The 19,504-nt window shown below is 30.4% G+C and overlaps 6 protein-coding genes across 6 annotated transcripts, besides 7 other annotated features; all 6 read left to right on the forward strand.

Annotated features, from left to right (window-relative positions):
- Window positions 1-3,082: part of a mobile genetic element that runs on past the window's edge.
- TVAGG3_0324650 (repellent protein 1 family) lies at window positions 1,773-2,243 on the forward strand (the record flags this gene model as incomplete). Its single annotated transcript, XM_001319250.1, has 1 exon — window positions 1,773-2,243. The coding sequence occupies one exon, from the start codon at window positions 1,773-1,775 to the stop codon at window positions 2,241-2,243; it is 471 nt and encodes a 156-aa protein (XP_001319285.1).
- TVAGG3_0324660 (uncharacterized protein) lies at window positions 2,292-2,528 on the forward strand (the record flags this gene model as incomplete). The annotated part of the gene is made up of 1 exon (XM_001319249.1): window positions 2,292-2,528. The coding sequence occupies one exon, from the start codon at window positions 2,292-2,294 to the stop codon at window positions 2,526-2,528; it is 237 nt and encodes a 78-aa protein (XP_001319284.1).
- Window positions 2,590-3,082: a terminal%2Cinverted (terminal inverted repeat of Maverick-1C transposon ID:TVAGG3_0324330).
- A 910-nt stretch (window positions 3,083-3,992) lies between these two features.
- Window positions 3,993-4,645: a mobile genetic element.
- A 6,093-nt stretch (window positions 4,646-10,738) lies between these two features.
- TVAGG3_0324680 (M-phase inducer phosphatase dual specificity phosphatase cdc25 family) lies at window positions 10,739-12,217 on the forward strand (the record flags this gene model as incomplete). The annotated part of the gene is made up of 1 exon (XM_001319248.2): window positions 11,197-11,613. The coding sequence occupies one exon, from the start codon at window positions 11,197-11,199 to the stop codon at window positions 11,611-11,613; it is 417 nt and encodes a 138-aa protein (XP_001319283.1).
- A 186-nt stretch (window positions 12,218-12,403) lies between these two features.
- On the forward strand, window positions 12,404-14,706 carry TVAGG3_0324690 (uncharacterized protein; the record flags this gene model as incomplete). Its single annotated transcript, XM_001319246.2, has 1 exon — window positions 12,556-14,697. The coding sequence occupies one exon, from the start codon at window positions 12,556-12,558 to the stop codon at window positions 14,695-14,697; it is 2,142 nt and encodes a 713-aa protein (XP_001319281.2).
- An 84-nt stretch (window positions 14,707-14,790) lies between these two features.
- On the forward strand, window positions 14,791-16,670 carry TVAGG3_0324700 (protein ubiquitination; the record flags this gene model as incomplete). Its single annotated transcript, XM_001319245.1, has 1 exon — window positions 15,015-15,950. One exon carries the CDS (start codon window positions 15,015-15,017, stop codon window positions 15,948-15,950), a length of 936 nt encoding a protein of 311 aa, XP_001319280.1.
- Window positions 16,671-16,986: 316 nt separating this feature from the next.
- TVAGG3_0324710 (uncharacterized protein) lies at window positions 16,987-18,101 on the forward strand (the record flags this gene model as incomplete). Its single annotated transcript, XM_001319244.1, has 1 exon — window positions 17,037-18,101. The coding sequence occupies one exon, from the start codon at window positions 17,037-17,039 to the stop codon at window positions 18,099-18,101; it is 1,065 nt and encodes a 354-aa protein (XP_001319279.1).
- Window positions 18,102-18,765: 664 nt separating this feature from the next.
- Window positions 18,766-18,806: a mobile genetic element.
- Window positions 18,766-18,806: a terminal%2Cinverted (terminal inverted repeat of ISTv3 transposon ID:TVAGG3_0324720).
- A 649-nt stretch (window positions 18,807-19,455) lies between these two features.
- Window positions 19,456-19,496: a mobile genetic element.
- Window positions 19,456-19,496: a terminal%2Cinverted (terminal inverted repeat of ISTv3 transposon ID:TVAGG3_0324730).
- Window positions 19,497-19,504: the final 8 nt, after the last annotated feature.

Raw genomic sequence — 19,504 nt, forward strand, 5'->3', positions numbered from 1 at the left:
GAATTTCATTGAAAAGCAAACCGAGTCAAAGAACCCTGACCCACCAGTGAAAGAAGTTGAGACAAAAGAGAATGTACAGTTCATTGAAAATGTCAAGAAACAACTTCCACCACGAATTCCAAGAAGAAGAGTGAGAATAATGAAGTAAATAGATATTTTTATCCGAATCAAATACATGCAGAACGAACAGCTAAACGAATTTACTCCAGCAGAGCATATTCATCAGATTCGCTCATATTTCGATATCATAGACAATGCAGTTCAAATTGGTGACACTAATAGAAAATATTCTGACGCAAAGATTCCATCACAACCTGGAACTGCTAAAGATAACACATGGGTAACATTTAATCTCTCACCTCCTGGTGAAAATATGTTGGACCTTTACAATACATTCATTACGTATAAGATGGAAGGTCAATTTATTGTAGATAAAGAAATTGGTTCGGGTTCCAATAAAACAAACCCACCAGGATTTTGGATTGGTTTCGATGACGCTTTCTATGCAGTTGCTGGATATCAAATCCTTGCAAATGGTCGTATCGTATATTCTCAAGACAACGCAAGAGAAGAAGCATATATAACTTCAAACTCACAAACTACCGAACAAATAAAGAAAGTAGATGTTTTCTCAAAGACCCGACATGAAGATGTATGGAGTCATTCGGGAACATGCAGAACAGGACAAATTGTTAGTGGTCCAATTACAGCAGGAAAATCATTTGATTTTAAGCTTCGTTTAAGAATTCCTGTTAGAAGATTCCTTCCATTAGAAGCTATTCGATTTATTCCAGCTTTTGCAGGAAACATTCAGCTTAAAGTAAAGTTCAGTAGCGACGCCTTACAATGCACATCTATATCTGTAAATGATATCATTGCTTTCAATCCAACCTTAAAGTTGCATTTGCTTCAGATTCAAATCCACCGACAATAAATTTGTTCCATGGAATGAACCATTCACTATGATAACGAAGGCAATAGAAGCTAGTGGAACAGTTACTATTACAACTGTAACCAGCAACTATTTCGAACAAAGATGGATTTTAATGAATGTTTCATTCATCCAAAGTCATTCTCTTTAGACCCTAACATTTATACAGAACTTGTAGAACATTATACAAACGAGGCTTTATGTTTTCCTGTTAAAGTTATGGATTGGATTCCTATGGACGGTTCATTCTCAAAGAATACAGATAGTTCAAGTGCAACATTTACAGCAGCTTATACGCCTATTAATGTTAAAAGTATTTGGGCACTATTTAGAAAGAAAGACAACTATTATGTTAATTTTGAGAACCTAAGTTTAAATATCTTCAGCTTTCCATGGGAGCTTATGGAAATATGCCTGCAGAACCCGAAAAATCATATGGACCTGTATTTTATGAAATGGTTGCGAACGCCTGCAATACAAACAATGATATGATAGGATTTAATGAAGATGTTATGAGGTCATTGGTGGATGATGGTAGTGTGGAACATAAATGGGATAGCTATGACAACACACATTTCTTATGTGGTTTTCCAACTGAAGTGGACTTTTGCTTCCAGCAAGGTCAAACATCTACTGCTCCAATAACATACAAATTGTCTGTTAAAGGACCTATTGAACTAGCAACTGAAAACGTACCAAAGCCACTTATTGGATTTATGAGGGATTTGCTTTGCATTCAGGTGCGTGCTAATGGCATCCCATAATAAGATTAGATGACTATAACTTAGCAACTGACGACAGTGAGGAATAAAGGATGAACGTTTATTTTTAAAGCTTGTAAATGAGTTCTTCATCAAGCTCTCGTGAACCTTCACCATCTATGAAACAAACTTTACCAAACGATTATGGAGCACCTATTGAATATTTCTTACGAGCTGCACAATGGCAAAGAGCAGTCTCGCCAAGGTTAGGTGTTCCGCCAGCTCCTGTCAAAAATAGCATTTGGTCAAGTCCTTATATAAAATATGGTCTCCCACTAGGTTTGCTAGCTACAGCAGGAGCAGTAATGATGTTGAAAAGAAACAAAGCAAATGTTATAAATAATACTGAAGTAGCTGAAGTTAAACAAACTCCAACACCTTCGCCAAAACCAACGTCAAAACCAACGCCTTCACAAGCAAAACCTTCAATGACTCCTGAACCTATGGAATTACAAACTCCTGTTCAAAAGTCAACTCCTAAACCGACTCCAACATTTAAACCAGAACCTACTCCTCAAATAAATCGTAAAACTCCTGCGTTTCCTTACTGAAAAAATAACGTTATTTTTATTTAATATTAAAATTTTTATTTGATTGAAATGACGACTAAAGTCACTGAAGCAATGAAACAAAAGTTTTTGGTAGAATACCTTAAATCAGGAACTATTCCAGAAGGTTTTTACATTCATACTATGAAGGATGGTAGAGTTCAGTTTAGAAAGATAAAGCAACCATTAGATAAAGAAGGAATTTTGAGAAAGATTAAACTTCATGAGGACAACATTGCTAAACTTAAGAAGAAGTTAGAAGAGTTGGAGAAAGGAAGAGAGTTATAAAGCAATGAGAACGTTTATGTTATGAGAAATTTTTAACGTTAGTTTTATTTTTACTGAAAATTTTTATTTGGATGTAAATGACAGAACAAAAGCAACTCATACAAATCAAAACATATAACAAACATACATTTAAACATTTATTCTTCCTTCCTGAGTATAACATGTTCTTTACACTTCATCCTAGACCAGTTGACTATACACTGACTGTTTATAAAGATTGTCATGGTAGTTTTATAAAAACTTATGATGATGAAGGTAAGTTAACAAGACTATGCATTTCAAAACTTGAGAAACTTTATGACTTCAAGTATGACTACAATAGAGTTAACACTGATGATGAAGATATTGAAGAAAATTTATGAGAACGTTTATTTTTTCATTAGTGAGTTCGTTAGTGAGGTGAAATTGTTGGCGGTTTTGTAAATATTTAAGGTTAAGTTAGTGTTGTCGTTTGTGTTGTAAAATATACGTTAACGGTTTCGTAAAGTGTCAAAACAGCTAAGTTGTGTATGGAGGCGCGCAGTGCCACAGTACACGACTTAGGTTTACTAACTATGATACTATACCAGAACGACTAGTCAATCTGTTGTTTTAATATCGTTTTAAATTTTTTATGCCAAAATAGTACTCTGGCTATCATTGGTAATAAGTAAGGTTGCTACTGTTGTAATATTTCGAAAAAATAAAGGTATCAACTTTAATGCAAGATATGATGAGTTGAACATCGAATAATTGGGTTTTTGTAATACTAATCTTCTTTAGTCCCTAGTATATCATTGTTTCATACTAATAACGTGGATCAATTCCGTTTCAATGATCAGATAAAGCAGAAACAATATACTCAGGTGCCACTTTTTTGGTCTAAAAAATGAGTTCCCCCCTTTTATAAATATTTCATTTATCATACTTAGAGGCAAAATTAAATCTCCGGAAAATCTCAAAATCTCCGGAGATCGGGGATTCTTCCGGATATTTATTTTTGCTTCAAAGTATTATTAATACAATATACATATAATATGCTATATCTTTTATCATACAACATATATAGGAAAATGAGTCTGTGATAGTCAATTTGAAAATCGTCATGAAATTCTTTCATATTCATGAATTAATTATATATTACAATATTATGAATAGTGTAAGTCCTGTATTTACTATTAGATTTGTTCAAATTCATATTTCCCATCCATACTACTAATATCAGATGATATTTTATAATATATCCGTGTAAATATCACAAATATATTCAAAATTAATGAGAAAACGGCAATAATTTTAAATGATTAAAAAATACTTAGAAAAGGGTAAAAATCAAAAATCCGGCGGAGTTGATAAAAATTCCTAAAAATCGCCAAATCCGGAGATTCGTGGAGGTGATTCTTTTTATTTTGGAGATTCTGGACAAGCTTATCCTTATTAATAAAAAGCTTAAGGAGAAGCGATGAGGATGCAGATGCTGTTAAGGGTGCGCCCGGGAGGATCATGTAAACTTCAGAATTTAGAACCTTAATTTTTAAGCAATAACTTGGTACCTAAATAGGTAGGAAAACTCTAAAAATATCAAAAAATACAACTTGGCTCCATAATAATCCTGTCATGGTGGCTGTTTGTATCCCCTAGTATTTTCCTCTTGAATCTCTTTTTCTGGCGAAATTAAATTCAAATCTCAGAAGTAGAAGTGAATAATCGACTTATTACTGCTATTATACGAATAAATAAATTCATTATATTATTTTTATTTACATAATATCTGTTTGAAGTCCATAATTCTATAAATTTTTCTTCAAAAACATTACAATCTTGATAGTTTTGATACTGTTTAATAGGTTTTTGGCACCTTATTTAGTATTTACTACGTATAGAGTCGATCTGAACTTAATTTTCGGAAATTTAAAATATTTATTATAAGTAAAATCTGATTTGAAATTTATGTTTAACTACTCATATCTTGCATTATCCTGAGTAGCTTTTGTAAAAATTCATCAAAAAAGATTTTAACGTGCTTTAATTTTTATTTTTTAAAATAATGCATATTATTATATAACTAGCATATTTACAAATTTTACTGCTTTCAAAAATTTAATCCTCCTCCTCTCAAATAAACGTACATCCGGGTGGCCTGTTTTTTGCAAAAAATAAAATTTCATTTTTTATAAAGGTAGTCTCACGAAAATACGTTATTTTTCCGATGCCTTGGAAGCAGCTTTGCAGGTTACCCGTAAGGTAACCAGTAGAAGTTTCTGAGCAAGGATGAAGAAGATTAAAGAGCCTTTTTATTGCAAACGCTATATTTGTAAGTGTCTTTGTAGAACTTCTCATAAATTCAAAGATTTCCAAAAACGAATTTTTCGATTTTGATATATTAAATGATATTTAAACAAATTATAGATGTGTTTGCAATTAAAAAAATCCGAGTTAACTACAATATCTTCAATTTTTGTCGTTCACTTTTTCATGTCATACTGATAGCAAGAATACTCACCCAATTTGGTTACACTTCATGATAGTTTGAAGTAAAAAAATGCCACAGTTTTTTTTATTTGATATCGTTATCTAAATTTTGTACAGAAATGAAATAAATTATAATATGAAACGTGTGTTATTATGCTTGTTGGGAAACAATCCAATACTTATGTCTGAATGAAATGATTATTTCTACGAGATTTTTCATATTCAGCTAATAATGCTATCAAAATCAAATAACAATAAAAAGTTATTTTGTACATAATGTAACTTAATCTTTAATACTATATAGAACTTCGAAATACGACTAAACGGTGCGAGTTACGCGATTAAATACCTTTTTTTCGATCGAAACTTGAAAGTGAGGATAACTCAATGGGTAGGGGTATGTGTTCGACTTTTTCTATTGGGCAACTATTTTTTTCTTTTCATTGTTTCAGCATTTTTTTATGCGATTATGCATAATTATTTGATTTCCTATATATTCAATAATAAATTTGTTCCGAACTCTTAACAAATAAATAAATTTTTAGAATATTTAAATTTATAGCTCCCTACATTAATATAAAGTGTTCGAATAGTTCATATATAGTTTCTTTAAAATAATTTGTTTCATTTTAAATTGGTTTGGCACAATGCTTGACATAACATGCACAAAGCTATGCCATTTTAAAATATGTATATCAATCAAGCCGATTAAGTCCATCCTAAACGAAAATCATCGATACTCATGAATTTATGATAGTCGTTCTTGATATAATTGCGCGTTTTAAAAAATGCTTACTTTTGAACACAGAACTTATCTATCCATATTTATCAATGAAAGTTTATAAGATGCATTAATGACAAAACCTTACTTTATCAATTATAATCTTATCGTAAATTTCAAACTACAATACTGTGGGGCAAATATTAAATAACCACTATGTTGCGGATTTTATGTAAGTCTGCAAACTGTAAAATGTAATTAAACACAAATAAAAAAATGTAAATTTTAATCGAGAAATTTAGCAATCTTGAAAGCCTTGATCGGCATCTTTTACAAGATGTCAGTAATGCATATTCAATAACTATGAAAATCTAGCCAAGCATGGATTTTTTTCGAAAAAAAATTGTATTAAATTTCATTTTTCATTCTTTATACAAGTTTTAACCTTTGGTGCAATTATATCCTATCGCAAATGCATTATTGACGTTATTACTTGGATACTTCTTCATAACGCTAAATCTTCAAATTAGTTATGTGTTTGTTACTAATAGAAGTTGGAAAGGTATTAAAAAAGGAAATGTTAATAAATATACATGTTTAATTAAAAAACAAACAAGAATAAATTAAATAATTTTATTTCTTAGGAAAGTCTAAGTTTTGTAATAGATAAATTGCTTTTTTGTCTCTCTTTCTTCATCAATTGCTTCTGGATGTTGATTTCTCAGGGTGGCAGACGGACATACTTAATTAAAACATCATGGGCAATATCAAACCATTGTTTTAGTTCGTTGGCAGAAGGAAAATGATCTTCTTGTATTGGCGTTATTAATGATTGAAAATCATCAGTTGATTCTGCATTTTGGGAATTTTCCAAATTTTCATTTGGAAAATTTGAATTTTGAGATATTGTTTAAGCACTCAGATCTCATTTTTAAAATATCTGCACCAAATTCTTACATCTGATAATTTTCATGTGTAACCAATGTTTCCCAATCCATTTGCCATACCCTACTAATCGCAAATTCATTCCCTTTAATTTTGTATTAAATTTAAATTCCAATCTTAATTTCTACATTATTTATGCTAACCCTTTAAATTTTGTTCTTATTTATTCACCCTCAGATACAAATTTATTTAGAATGTATTCCTCTGAGGTCTATATTTGTATTCGAAAATAAAATCTTTAAAACTCTCTAAGTTATCATTTTCTCTTCAGATATCTAATATTTTTCTAATGACATAACTACTTTGGACGCATATCCAAATTCCAAAAAAAATATGGAAAAAATAAAAATGAAATTGAAAAATACAATTTTTGATATGTAAAAAGAGATTTTGAAAAAAATTGGGAAAAAGAGTATCTAATAAAATTGTTTGAGATCTATGTAGACATAGTTTTTACATTAAAAAATCAATAATATTGAAATTGATCTGAATATATCTTTTTTTTTTAAGTTTGAATGCATTAATCTCAAAGCATTTGATAAAATACTGGTTTTATTTCAAAATTCTAAATAATTTGTAATTAGATCTTTATGATGTAATTTAATTTTAAACAAGTACAGATAAAGAGAATCATAATAAAGGTGATCTATATTGCTTAAGTAAAATTGAGTATAATAGATCGATCTTAGCAACAAGATCTGAGGAAGTAGATTTGAGAGTCGAGAGTTTAGATCTTAGCAACAAGATCTGAGGAAATAGATTTGAGAGTCGAGAGTTTAGATCTTAGCAACAAGATCTGAGAGAGTAGAGTTTAGATCTTAGCAACAAGATCTGAGGAAGTAGATTTGAGAGTCGAGAGTTTGGATCTTAGCAACAAGATCTGAGGAAGTAGATCTTAGCAACAAGATCAAGAGGAAGTAGATCTTAGCAACAAGATCTGAGGAAGTAGATTTGAGAGTCGAGAGTTTGGATCTTAGAAACAAGATCTGAGGAAGTAGATTTGAGAGTCGAGAGTTTAGATCTTAGCAACAAGATCTGAGGAAGTAGATCTTAGCAACAAGATCTGAGGAAGTAGATTTGAGAGTCGAGAGTTTAGATCTTAGCAACAAGATCTGAGGAAGTAGATCTTAGCAACAAGATCTGAGGAAGTAGATCTTAGCAACAAGATCTGAGGAAGTAGATCTTAGCAACAATATCTGAGGAAATAGATTTGAGAGTCGAGAGTTTGGATCTTAGCAACTAGATCTGAGAGTTTTATCATTTCCGGCATATTGGGCCGAAAAGGAGTGATCCGCGTAAGTATGAAAAAAAGTGAATTTTGTTGTATGGTGTTTTTTATTATATCCGTTTCTCTCACAATTTTCAATAAATATTATTGTTCAAACGGAAATATAAATAAACAATTCAAAAATAAAAATGTAAATGTAAATTGAAAATGTATTATAAACATGCTAAAAAGCGTATATTTTAAACTTAAAGGAAAAATGAAATTCGTAAAAATGAGCATGATGTTTGATAAGGGAGTTTTAATTTTTTTTTCAAAAAAATTAAGGAACTTAAATTGAGATTATCAGGCTATGTAGTGGGTATTTTTACGATCTGACTGCAGAAATCGAATCAGCGAGACCCGAAGATTCATATTCCGCCGGAAAAATAGGGTTTCGAGGCGTAGATAGGGATAAAAAGATGCTTTAAGAAGATCTCAGTAGAAATATGGTTTATAAGAGGATATAGGTCAGGATATAAGATTATGAAAATTGAAGAAGTGAATTATCAAGATGTATTTATGAGTAAACTATATTGTTTTAAGCTATCTAAATCTGTTTTGATATAAATTAAAGCGTATACTTATGCAAAATGCGAAATTTAAATTAATACTTTTTTTTGCTATTTGGACACAAAGCTAACAATCCATCCAATAAATGACGTATACCTAGCGAGATGAAGCATTTTAACATGAAAGACAAGAAAATCTGATTACTTGTGTTGAAAGTTTCTGTATTTCGTCTTCTTCCAAACACAGCGTTCAGATGCAGAAGAAAATGCAGCCGTAATGACGCAAAAAGACACTAAAATAAATTGGAGAATTTCTGGAAAGTTTTTACTGAGCTTTGTTATTGAACCCGAATTTGTTGCTGAGTGACAGGATATTAAATCTACGACATTCATGAGTAATTGTTATCAATTTGTCAATAAATTATGTTGAAGATGGTTTAAATGTCTTCGAAGGCATGAAATTAGATCCTAAATCTGTTTGAGTTAATAAAAGAGAACAAATGTTGAAAGAGTTGTCATATTGCCTACAAAATTTTCAAACATTTGCATTGAGACAATGTGAAAAAATGATGTCCAAAATACCTTTACTAAAATATTTTTAATTTGAATCATAACAAGGAAAAACAATAATGGCAGAATAAGAAAAAAAAACAAAGATGTTATGATTTGAACAGTTGCCTTTTAGATTCAAAAAGAGCATAGGGTTCCCAACCACTACACTACCTTCCTTTCTGATAAAAAGCTGAATAATTAGTATTTAATGAATTCTCCAACTTGGGGATTTGCGGCTTTTCCAAAATCTGTTATGATAGTTCTATATAGCAATTGATATATAATATGTTTTTTATAATCAAATAATTTTTTAGTCCAGATAAATTTTTTAAAATTTCAAAGTCTTTCCATTCTACTAACGCTCTTCACATCCATATTCTTTACCATATATGTAATATAACGCCTTATTTTAATTCCCATGTTTACGATTTATTTGTCGAAAAACTGTCTTGCCCATTAACATCTCGCGAAAATTTTCGACTTTTTGAATGGCCGTTTTCAAGATCTCAAAAACTGTGGGATATTTTTTACAAAGCTAATCGACATTTATTTACCACATATATGTACTATACAATGCACCTGGTTTCATCGAATTTTTACCGTCAGTTTTCTCGTGAGACTACCTTTTTTTTATGCTTAAAAAGTCAGAATTTTTATTTGCTTCTGGGATATATGATGGCTATATCAGATGCCCATAGGGTTGTTAAAAATATCAAAAATTAGCGTTTTGAAGACACCATGGTGTCTTATAATTTTCCCTTCCTTATTGGCGTGTAGAAATAAATGCGCCAATAGATTGAAGAAGAAGAATTGTTTTTCTCTTAATGAACTTTAATCCTTTTGATATAAGAATATTAAAAACATTAATATAATTTCGATTTCTGAAATTAAATTTCCAAATTTTTTGTCGATTTCGGAAATAACAGGATCCCGCATCCAACACGCAACAACAAAACACAAAACACACTTTTTGGTTCTTTCATCGTTTTAATGGTAATTTATGTAATACATGATTTGGATAAATTTTACAAAAATAGAACCTATATTATATTCTTTTCAAAGATTCTTGCAAATCATCAAAAATAATTGTATTTTAAAAAACGATCAAATTATCCTTTCATTATTTTAAACTTAAATTAGTTTTTATGATTGACTAAAGCAATCATATTTATTCATCATTAAATAAACAAAAAAATAATATTTGAGAGTTATTTCAAAAAAAACACATTGAATTTATTAATTTGTCTCAATTTCAGTATTATAAATTTTTATAATTTCAATATTTTGAAATACACTTTTTAATATTTCAATATTTATGATATTTCAATGTATTAAGTGGTCTCAAATTGAGCTTCTCAAATATAAGTTGGCCTATTCAAATAATAAAATTAAATAATATTTAAAATAATAAATAAAAGTGATTGAGGTCATAGCAAAACGGCTGTTTCAGTCATTAATTCTTAAAAATAAAAAGGGTAAAAACTAAATAAAATGGGTAAAATTCAATAGTGTCTGTGCTATCGTTCAATTTGAAGGTGTCTTTTGAAGCCGCAAGACACATTGAATTTTTGAATAGTGTATTATGGTTTGACAGACACCAATGAAAAAAATAAAATGATATTTATTTTAAATATATAAGATCCTTATATAAAATATAAATATTTTATCGTTTTATTTTCTTGTTTTAGAAATGTTTTTTATTGAAAAATCAATAAAACTAACTCCAAAATAAAATTTTTGATTTAAAGACACTATGATGACACCAGGCAAATCTTCCAAGACACCTATCGTCGGGAATCTAACAACCCTAGATGCCCATTCTTTTTGATACTCAACATTAAACATAAAACTTAGCCGTTAAGGCTCTTCTGAAAATATTTTTTTTTCGAAAAATTTGCGAAAAAAATCAAAAAATTTAAAAATCCCCGAATCTGCAGGGATTTTAAAAAATTCTTTTTAGTAAAACTTAAGGATATTGTATCAGATATATTGGTATGGGCAAATTCAATTTTAATCCAATATTCATCGAGATATTAAGTTAACGAAGCTTTCAAAATTGAGAGGGTAATCCTCCTCCTCTCAAATAAACGTACATGCGGGTGCACCCTTAAATGTAAAATACAAAATTTTTGAATAAAAAATAATCGTAATAAGGTTGAGGGAAAAATTGAGAGAAAGAAAAGTGACACCTTTTCCCCTTCTCAAAAATCAACCTTAGAAGTGATGGAAAAAATGGGAGAATTTGCACCCACAGGTATAAGCGCTGAAGGATTGCTTGATCATTTCAAAAAGAATAAGAAAATTGGTGTTGTGGATGTCAGAGACACTGATTATGGCGAGTTTGGAGTGATTAAAGGTGCAATTCATTTTCCTTACTTTTCAATTACAGATGCTTCAATTGCAGATCTCTTGAAAAACACACTGCTTAATCATAAATACGATAAATTAGTCTGTTATTGCAAATTTGGAAGAGCTCGATCAGTAAATGCTGCTCATGAAATTTCGAAAGTAGCTCGAGAATTAAATAAAGATGATAAAGACCCTGTAACATTTCTTAAAGGCGGAATTACAACATTTGTTATGACACCAGGTACAAAAGAATACTTGGAACATACAGATTCATACACTTTTGATATATAGTATAATCTTAACTTTAGCATTTATCACTATCTAAACTCTTTTCACCAGAATATTTCAAAATTTTCTATAAAATGATTACAACGCATGATTTATTTGATGTGCTTATTATTACATTTGCTTATGATGATAAAATCATATCTGTTTTGATTCATAAAATTGATCAATTAATTGATCGCAATTCGAGATTTAGAACGATACCATTTAGAAGAGAATATGTGCACATCATTAGCTTTAGTCTTGTGGACATCTTTATAATGTTAAATAAAACTTAATTATGATAGAAATTTAAGTTATATAATGATTTTTCGAATAATTCATTTGTTAAAGTAACTAATGATGTCAAAATCAGTATCTATTTAAATATGCATTGATATTTTAAAGTATTCATTTTAATTTTTAATCGCTGGTTACGATATTGATAAACTTATCCAAAATCATATAATGATTAGATATTGCATGCTCTATTGAGTCCGATTAATCTCATTTATCTAAGGTTTAATCGTTAAAAGTTGGGTCAAAACTTAAGCTTAAGCTTGAAAGTTCAAAACTAAGATGTTATTATCAATCCCTGATATCGCATTATATAATGAAATCTACTCCCTTATTTATTTGAATGAAAAACCAAATCAATTAATAATATGCCGATTATTCGGATTTTCTATACTCGTTAACCTCAGAAACACACTCATTTCAGGATGAAACTGTTATAATTATAATCACAGTGTCAAAAGTGTGCGTCATCGAATCGATTGAATGGGAGTTTGAAAAAAAAAATTGGGAAGATAACTTTTTGAAAACATAATTCGGATTATTTCAAGTATTTTTAATTAACTATACAAATCCAATACTTTGTTAAGAACGTCATTTCAAACGATAAGCTCCTTCTGAAAATCTAATGAAATTTGTACCGATTTTAGCCCCTCAATTAGATTTGATATTTAAATGCTTGTTTTTCTATCCGTGCTCTGTTCATCCATTTTGATTGACACATCTCATGTGTACACCACATCATCAGCGCGTGATAGTTCAATCAGTTTCGAGATCGTTAATTCTACCTTTAAATTCTTTGTTTATGATTACAAAGGATGGAAGTGTACTGTTAACATCGACGGCTCAACAACTGATATAATACCACCAAATCAGCGTGGTTACGTACTAAGTACTCCTCATAACTCTCAAATTACGTTTTATTTTTTAGAAGATTTAATTTTTTCAATCCAATTTATCATTGATCCCAATTTAATTCAACCGAGTTGCGTCTTCACACATCCCAACGATGACCTAATCCCTTATCTCCAAGAAATAAACGTTTGGCATCCTTTTCATACATTATTCACCGGAAATGACGGTTCGCAACATTTCTTATTTAATTCGAACTACAAGCCAGAATATATATTCTTCAGCAAAATCGAGCCATTAACCACTCAAATCATAGAAAATCTAAAATCAGAAAAAACATTAACGTCTGCTGGAACTTTAACTTCGTTCCCCGTGTTGCTAAGCCTCAAAAAGCAGACAAAAGCTATACTATCAATACCTTATCGTATAGGTGCTACGGTCTTTTTGATAAAACCAGAAACTTTTGAACAATTAGACCCAAAGAGCACAGTAATTCAATTCGATGAAGATGAGCGGTTATTAATCGTTCATCCTTTATCGAGTATTAAGAAAGAAATTTTTAATTTTATTGCCATTCCGAAAGATTCTCAATGCAATACAATCCATATCAACAGACAGCTTAAGAGAGTTGTTTCCCTTGGAGGCGAACAATCCACATGGAGCAAATTCTCAGTTGCCAGCAATATTTCAAAATCCTGTCTTTTATACGCATCTGATGAAGTCCAATCGATACGAATAGACTACGTAGCTGATGGGTCGGATAATCTTTACGTTGTACGTCCAGATAAAAGGACATATTTGACAAAATCAGGAAGTACGGTTTTTCCTTCTTCAATCTTCATGATTGTTCCCCACAAAGAATCCGGTGTTACAGCGTGCACGTATTTCGTTCTAAATGACTTAACAATGTCTCTGAAAGGCTCATCTTTGACTCTTCCTTTTTCATCTGTTTGGAACGAACAGGAAACATTCCAAACAGTCAGTCAAACAGATAACATCGTCATTGATACCCCTTTTTCAAGTTTTTCATTTGACAAATCTTTAATTTTGATTTTTACTTCAACAGACACACTTTTCCACATTTGGAACTCATTACCCGGCCAACCATGTGAGATCTCCGCCATTGTTTACTCATCGAAGAACGTTTTGATGCAAGTTTTGCCACAAAACAACTTTACATACAATTTCCAAAACGAACCAGGCTACATCATCATTTCTGTCAACTCCAAGAGCACTTTGTATCACGCGTACACACAACAGAACATCACTGATGTCACTGATTTCCCATTCCGATGCAATGATTTCGTTCTTACGTCAGAACTTTCATCATCATTAAAATTCGGACACAGCAACAGCCAATTTAATTATACTTTCAAGAAAGCATGGAGTACATGTATCTTTTATTCTAGAATTGGCAAACACAAGTTGACAGTGACAAATCCATTCACAAGACAGATAAAAGTTGATTTGTATTATTACCCAAATATGTCTGTTTGTGATGAAACACAAGAATACTTCAACGGTCCTCTCTTTGTTCATCTTAAAGTCCTGATACCTCCAAATGCAGGAAGTATAGATATAACAGATACATGTCTAACAAACTGTTCTGATTTGTACCCGAAAACACTCACGAGAATGATAAACCCGTTTGCAGAAGGTGGAGATGCGATTTCAGTACATGAATTGGTTGCAAACATGTCAACACGTAGACAAATCATTATTCTTGGAGTGCTGTTCTTCATGCTAGTGATTGTTCTTTTGATTGCAATCGCGACGTGTTTCGGAATGATCTTTTTCTACGGAATCACATTCTCATCAAGTGATTACATGCAGGGAAATAAAGATGATTTCGTTGATGACTGCAGATACCCAAGAGTTAACAAAAATAAAGTTCCTCAAGCAATTGAACCTGCTGCGTTCCAACCTGTTATGCCTGCTTCTTACTATCTATCGGCACCTTTATAAAATGTTTGTTTCAAAAAAAAATTTTCTTTCTTTAAATTTACATGCATTTTATTATTCAACTAAATGTTATAGGAAAATGATTGGATTGTTCATAATTATTTTAGCACTTATCAAAAGTAATCAATGTATTTTAGTCTTAGTTGTTCTCAATTATTTACTTTCTTTTAAAAATTTCTTGATTGAATTTCTGAAGTTTACAAATTTATTACATTTCAGACGATGAATCTGAATTACGAATATATTGCTGCTCATATAAGTGATTATATTACCAATGAAAACTTTTTTATACATTCAATATAGAAGATATCAAAAAAATCATGAAATATTCGCGTTTGACAGTTGATCAGTACATTACTCTTCTCAAACAGTCTTCATCGACTATTCATTCCAACGAATTATATATCTGTACACGGAAAGCACACGTTACTATCCAAAATCACGAGGATGTCATTACTATTCTTACATCTGTCAAAAAATATATGAAATTCAATATATTTGATGGGATATTTGATGTTTTAAATCAAAAGGACAAAGAGTCACGTGAGTCTACAGAGGTAATCAAAAAACTTCAAGCAAAATTAATTTCATTACAAAATCAATTACAAAATGCTGCCAAAGGAACTACAGTCACTCAAACTAATGAAAATCGCAATATTTCGGGAGAACTTAAGAAAACATGTTACTTTAGAAGCGTTTACAAATTCCTTGATGGACTTTCTGCGAAAGGAAATCGTGAAATGATTTCAAAAGCTTGTGAAGAAGGACTTTGGGAAAAGACAAATTCGAATGATAGAAATATTCTTCAAGTAGCAAGTCAAGAAGGAAATCTTAAACTTGTCAAATCACTCATCGAATGTGGCTGTTATAAAGAAGCAAAGGATAATAGTGGATGGACTCCACTCCTTTTAGCATCATATCATGGTCATCTTGAAGTTGTTAAATATCTTAACTCAGTTGAAGCTAATAAAGAAGCAAAGGATGAATATGGACGTACTTCACTCATGTGGGCATCATATAAAGGTCATCTTGAAGTTGTTAAATATCTTATCTCTATTGGATCTAATAAAGAAGCAAAGGATGAAGATGGACGTACTTCACTCATGTGGGCATCATATAAAGGTCATCTTGAAGTTGTTCAATATCTTATTTCTGTTGGAGCTAATAAAGAAGCAAAGGATAATGATGGAAAAACTGCACTCTCTTTTGCAAAAGATAATGTAAGAGATTATCTAAAATCTATTGGATCCAAATAACACAATCAGACAATTATTAAAAAACACAAAAAATACTAAACCGCATACTCTCAGGAGTTCTCTCAAAAATAACCACTTTTTAATATTCAATACTATTGTTTACCTTTTGACAAACTTAAATAACATCGTGGAGATGCGATTTCAGTACATGAATTGGTCGCAAACATGTCAACTCTACAAAGAAGCTCAAATGAATGTAAGTTGAACTAAAACAACTCTTTATCAATTTTGAATTTTTTGTTTAAGCTTGTCAGTTTCTGCGCTGACAAAGGCAATTAGAACTCTTTTGAATCCTTCATCCCTCAAATTTGTTTCCATTTCTGGGGCACTGAGTTTATAGGTATTCAAAGCGGCGAAAAAGTGCAAAGGTGTTCCTTGTGGCCATATATTTAGCCACTGTTTGTAATAAGCATTAACTGATCTATTCTTTGTTGAAATAAAACTTGATTAAAACGTTCTACGTATTCCCGAGATTGTTCATCCGGCATATTAATTAAAGATGCCTTGAAACATTCTACGTCTTCTAGTTTAAGAGGACCATCGATCCACATTTTCATGAAGGGAAATTCCTCAAAAAGTTTTGCAGGATTATTTATAAATTGTCAAATTTCCATGAAGCGAAGTTCCTCAATTATTGAATACCACGCTGCAATAATGGTATTAATATAATATAAAAGTCTATGCATGTTAGTTTATCTACCTACTTAAATTAGAATTCGCAGACTCACTTTTAAAAATACCGACTCTAATATTTAAGAATCATCCAAGACTCACCTGCTAGCATTCCTAATAGAATATCTATGAATTTTCGAAATGAATCTAAATTTGAAGATTTTCCTACTATCGAAAAGAAAATTGTTAAATTATATCTCTTTCATAGAATTCTAACCATAGTTCAATATGATAGTATCATTGATACTTAATAATTCCAACTATACCAATTCATCAATGTGAGATTAAGATAGAAGAATATCCAGTCATATTGGCATGAATCTTAGGACTAATAAAGATTATTATTAAGTTTTTATATTGTTTTGTTTAGTTTAGGTTGAGAACTTTTTGATGATAATCTATAAGATTTCTCACATGCTAATTTTTCTATTTACTACGCTTGCCAAAGGAATTGATACGCCACTTTCATCATTTCGGTTCCAAGACTTCACAGCTCTCGGATATAGTCTAATGCAAATTATATTTGCAGCGGCGATAAGCTTTATAGCAACACTTGTCATTTTCTTTGTTAATGAAAAAGCGTTTACAAGTTTCTTAGGATCAAAATCTCTCTTTATTAGTGAATTACATTACTTAATTTTAAATTCTTTAGCAACAGTTGCATTACCAATTATACTCATCAATTATTCAGTCGGTCATATTGCTCCAGCTGTAGTATCTCTATCATTTCCTTTGATTCCACTTTTCACAAACCTAGCCAACATGTTTAGTATATACAAAGAGGTAGTTCCACGTAGAAAATTACTATCTATGGCCTTTTCGGCTGCTGGTTTTATTACTTCACTTTCATTATATTCAATTAAAGCGTTTAAAGATCACGAACTTATTCAATTACTTACCGCCGTTATTGCCTTACTTGTAGCACACATTGTTTACGCATTTGGAGAGAGATTTACATCAGAATTAATAATACATTTGGATCCGTATGTAGTTCCTCTTTCTAAGTATCTTATAAGTGCTGTATTTATAGTAATTTTACTGTTAATATTTGATCCACTCCAATTTCGGATCATGGATGAATCATTTTCAAATAAATCAGGGAATTTTATAATTCCTGCTATGACAGGGATATTCAGTAAGGCATTCTCATATTATCTATCTTATTTCATCATTAATCCTTTCGGATTTAGCATTTATTCAATAGTTTTTTATCCAATTTCATTAATTTCATTGGCCTTCAATGGTCTTTTCTCCGGAAAGTTGTTTAATGACTTACCCATTACTCTATCATTCCTTATTGCTGAAGAAATGCATATTATTGCGTTAATATTAGATTTCATTTCTCCGATTGTTACAACAAGGAAAGATGAAAGAAACAGACTTAATATTAAATCACGTGGAGAGAATACAACTCCATATTCAACAATTAATCAAATTGATAACGATGAAAAACTTACTCTCGAAGAAGATGCCATTTAATATATATGTTTGTATTTATTTTATTTGTTTTATAAGTATAATAAAGTATTTCGTTGTAATTTTAAATTTAACATGAACAATAACTTGACATGAAATCCTTGGTGAAGAAGAAGCATCAATATTATGTATAAAGGAGAATCAATTTAATCTTCAATATGAAAACTTATATTTTGATTTACTGTGGATCCAAGCATTATGATTTATGTCAAATAATTAATATCTCAAGTTTAGATTTTGAATTGAGAAAATCATAAAAGTGACAAAAAATTGTGCCGCCTTCAAGATTTTACATCATTTTGAGTGAAATTCTTTGTTAGATGTGAGTATTTTTGATTCTGTTTTATTTAATATCCAATGCATTTTATATCCATCTTCTCATGCATAGTCTATGTCGCTCAAAATGTTAATAAATTTTTATATCTCATTAAAATGCTATGATTGTGCTCGTATTGTCAGGTGATACTGGAATATTCTTCAAATTTTTATATTATGAGGTGTTTTTCTAAAAAAGAATAGGCCACAATTTCACTTATTGAGATATGAGGAGTAATTTCATAAGCATATTTATCTATATAGTCAAGCTGATATAAATTTCTTTTATACCATTCGAATTTCCAGTTTTAATACATTCCGATATTATTACTGAATATACAGATTGCTCTCATGTTACATATTAAGTTCTGTCAAAATGTAAGCTATTGAATTTTTTGAGAGGGAAATAATCATCGAGGAAGTAAAAGTGACGCTTTAGGAAATATTATTAGAAATATGATAATAAATATATTTGGAAAAAATATGTTTTTTCAAAAATTGAAATGCTCATAGAATATTTTGAAATATGTAGGGAATTGAATTCGGTAATATATAATAAACAGGATTTTTAAATTTCAAGGAAAAATAGCTTTTGTGAATACTTTTGAGAACTCTTCTCAAAGATCATGATTCAAATATATTAAGGAGCCAAAATATTAGAGATGAGTTCACAATCAAAATTTTCTCACTTTTCTTCCAAATTGACATCCTTACTCACCACTTTCAAGTTTTTCATACATATATCTTACCCATTCATTTGGAATACGAGGTCTCGAGTTTTCGTTCATTTTTTTTACTTTACAAAACTGTTTATTTTTCAGAATTTTTAAATTTGAAAAAATCCATTCTATATCTGATAAATAATATATTATTTTTCAATCAAAATATTTTGATTATCATCTCAAAAGTGTTCTCAAAACCTAGTTTTTCTTATTTTGGATAATCTTAATATTTATATTATTATAAACTAATTGAACACCATATGTTTTTGTATACTTTTACAAAAAAATTGATAGATTTGTGATACTTCCCCCGACGATAAAATTGAATAGCTTACATTTTGACAGAACTTAATATGGAACACTCATACT

Source organism: Trichomonas vaginalis, chromosome V (assembly GCF_026262505.1).
Source record: "Trichomonas vaginalis G3 chromosome V, whole genome shotgun sequence".
In the NCBI taxonomy this organism is placed as follows: domain Eukaryota; phylum Parabasalia; order Trichomonadida; family Trichomonadidae; genus Trichomonas; species Trichomonas vaginalis.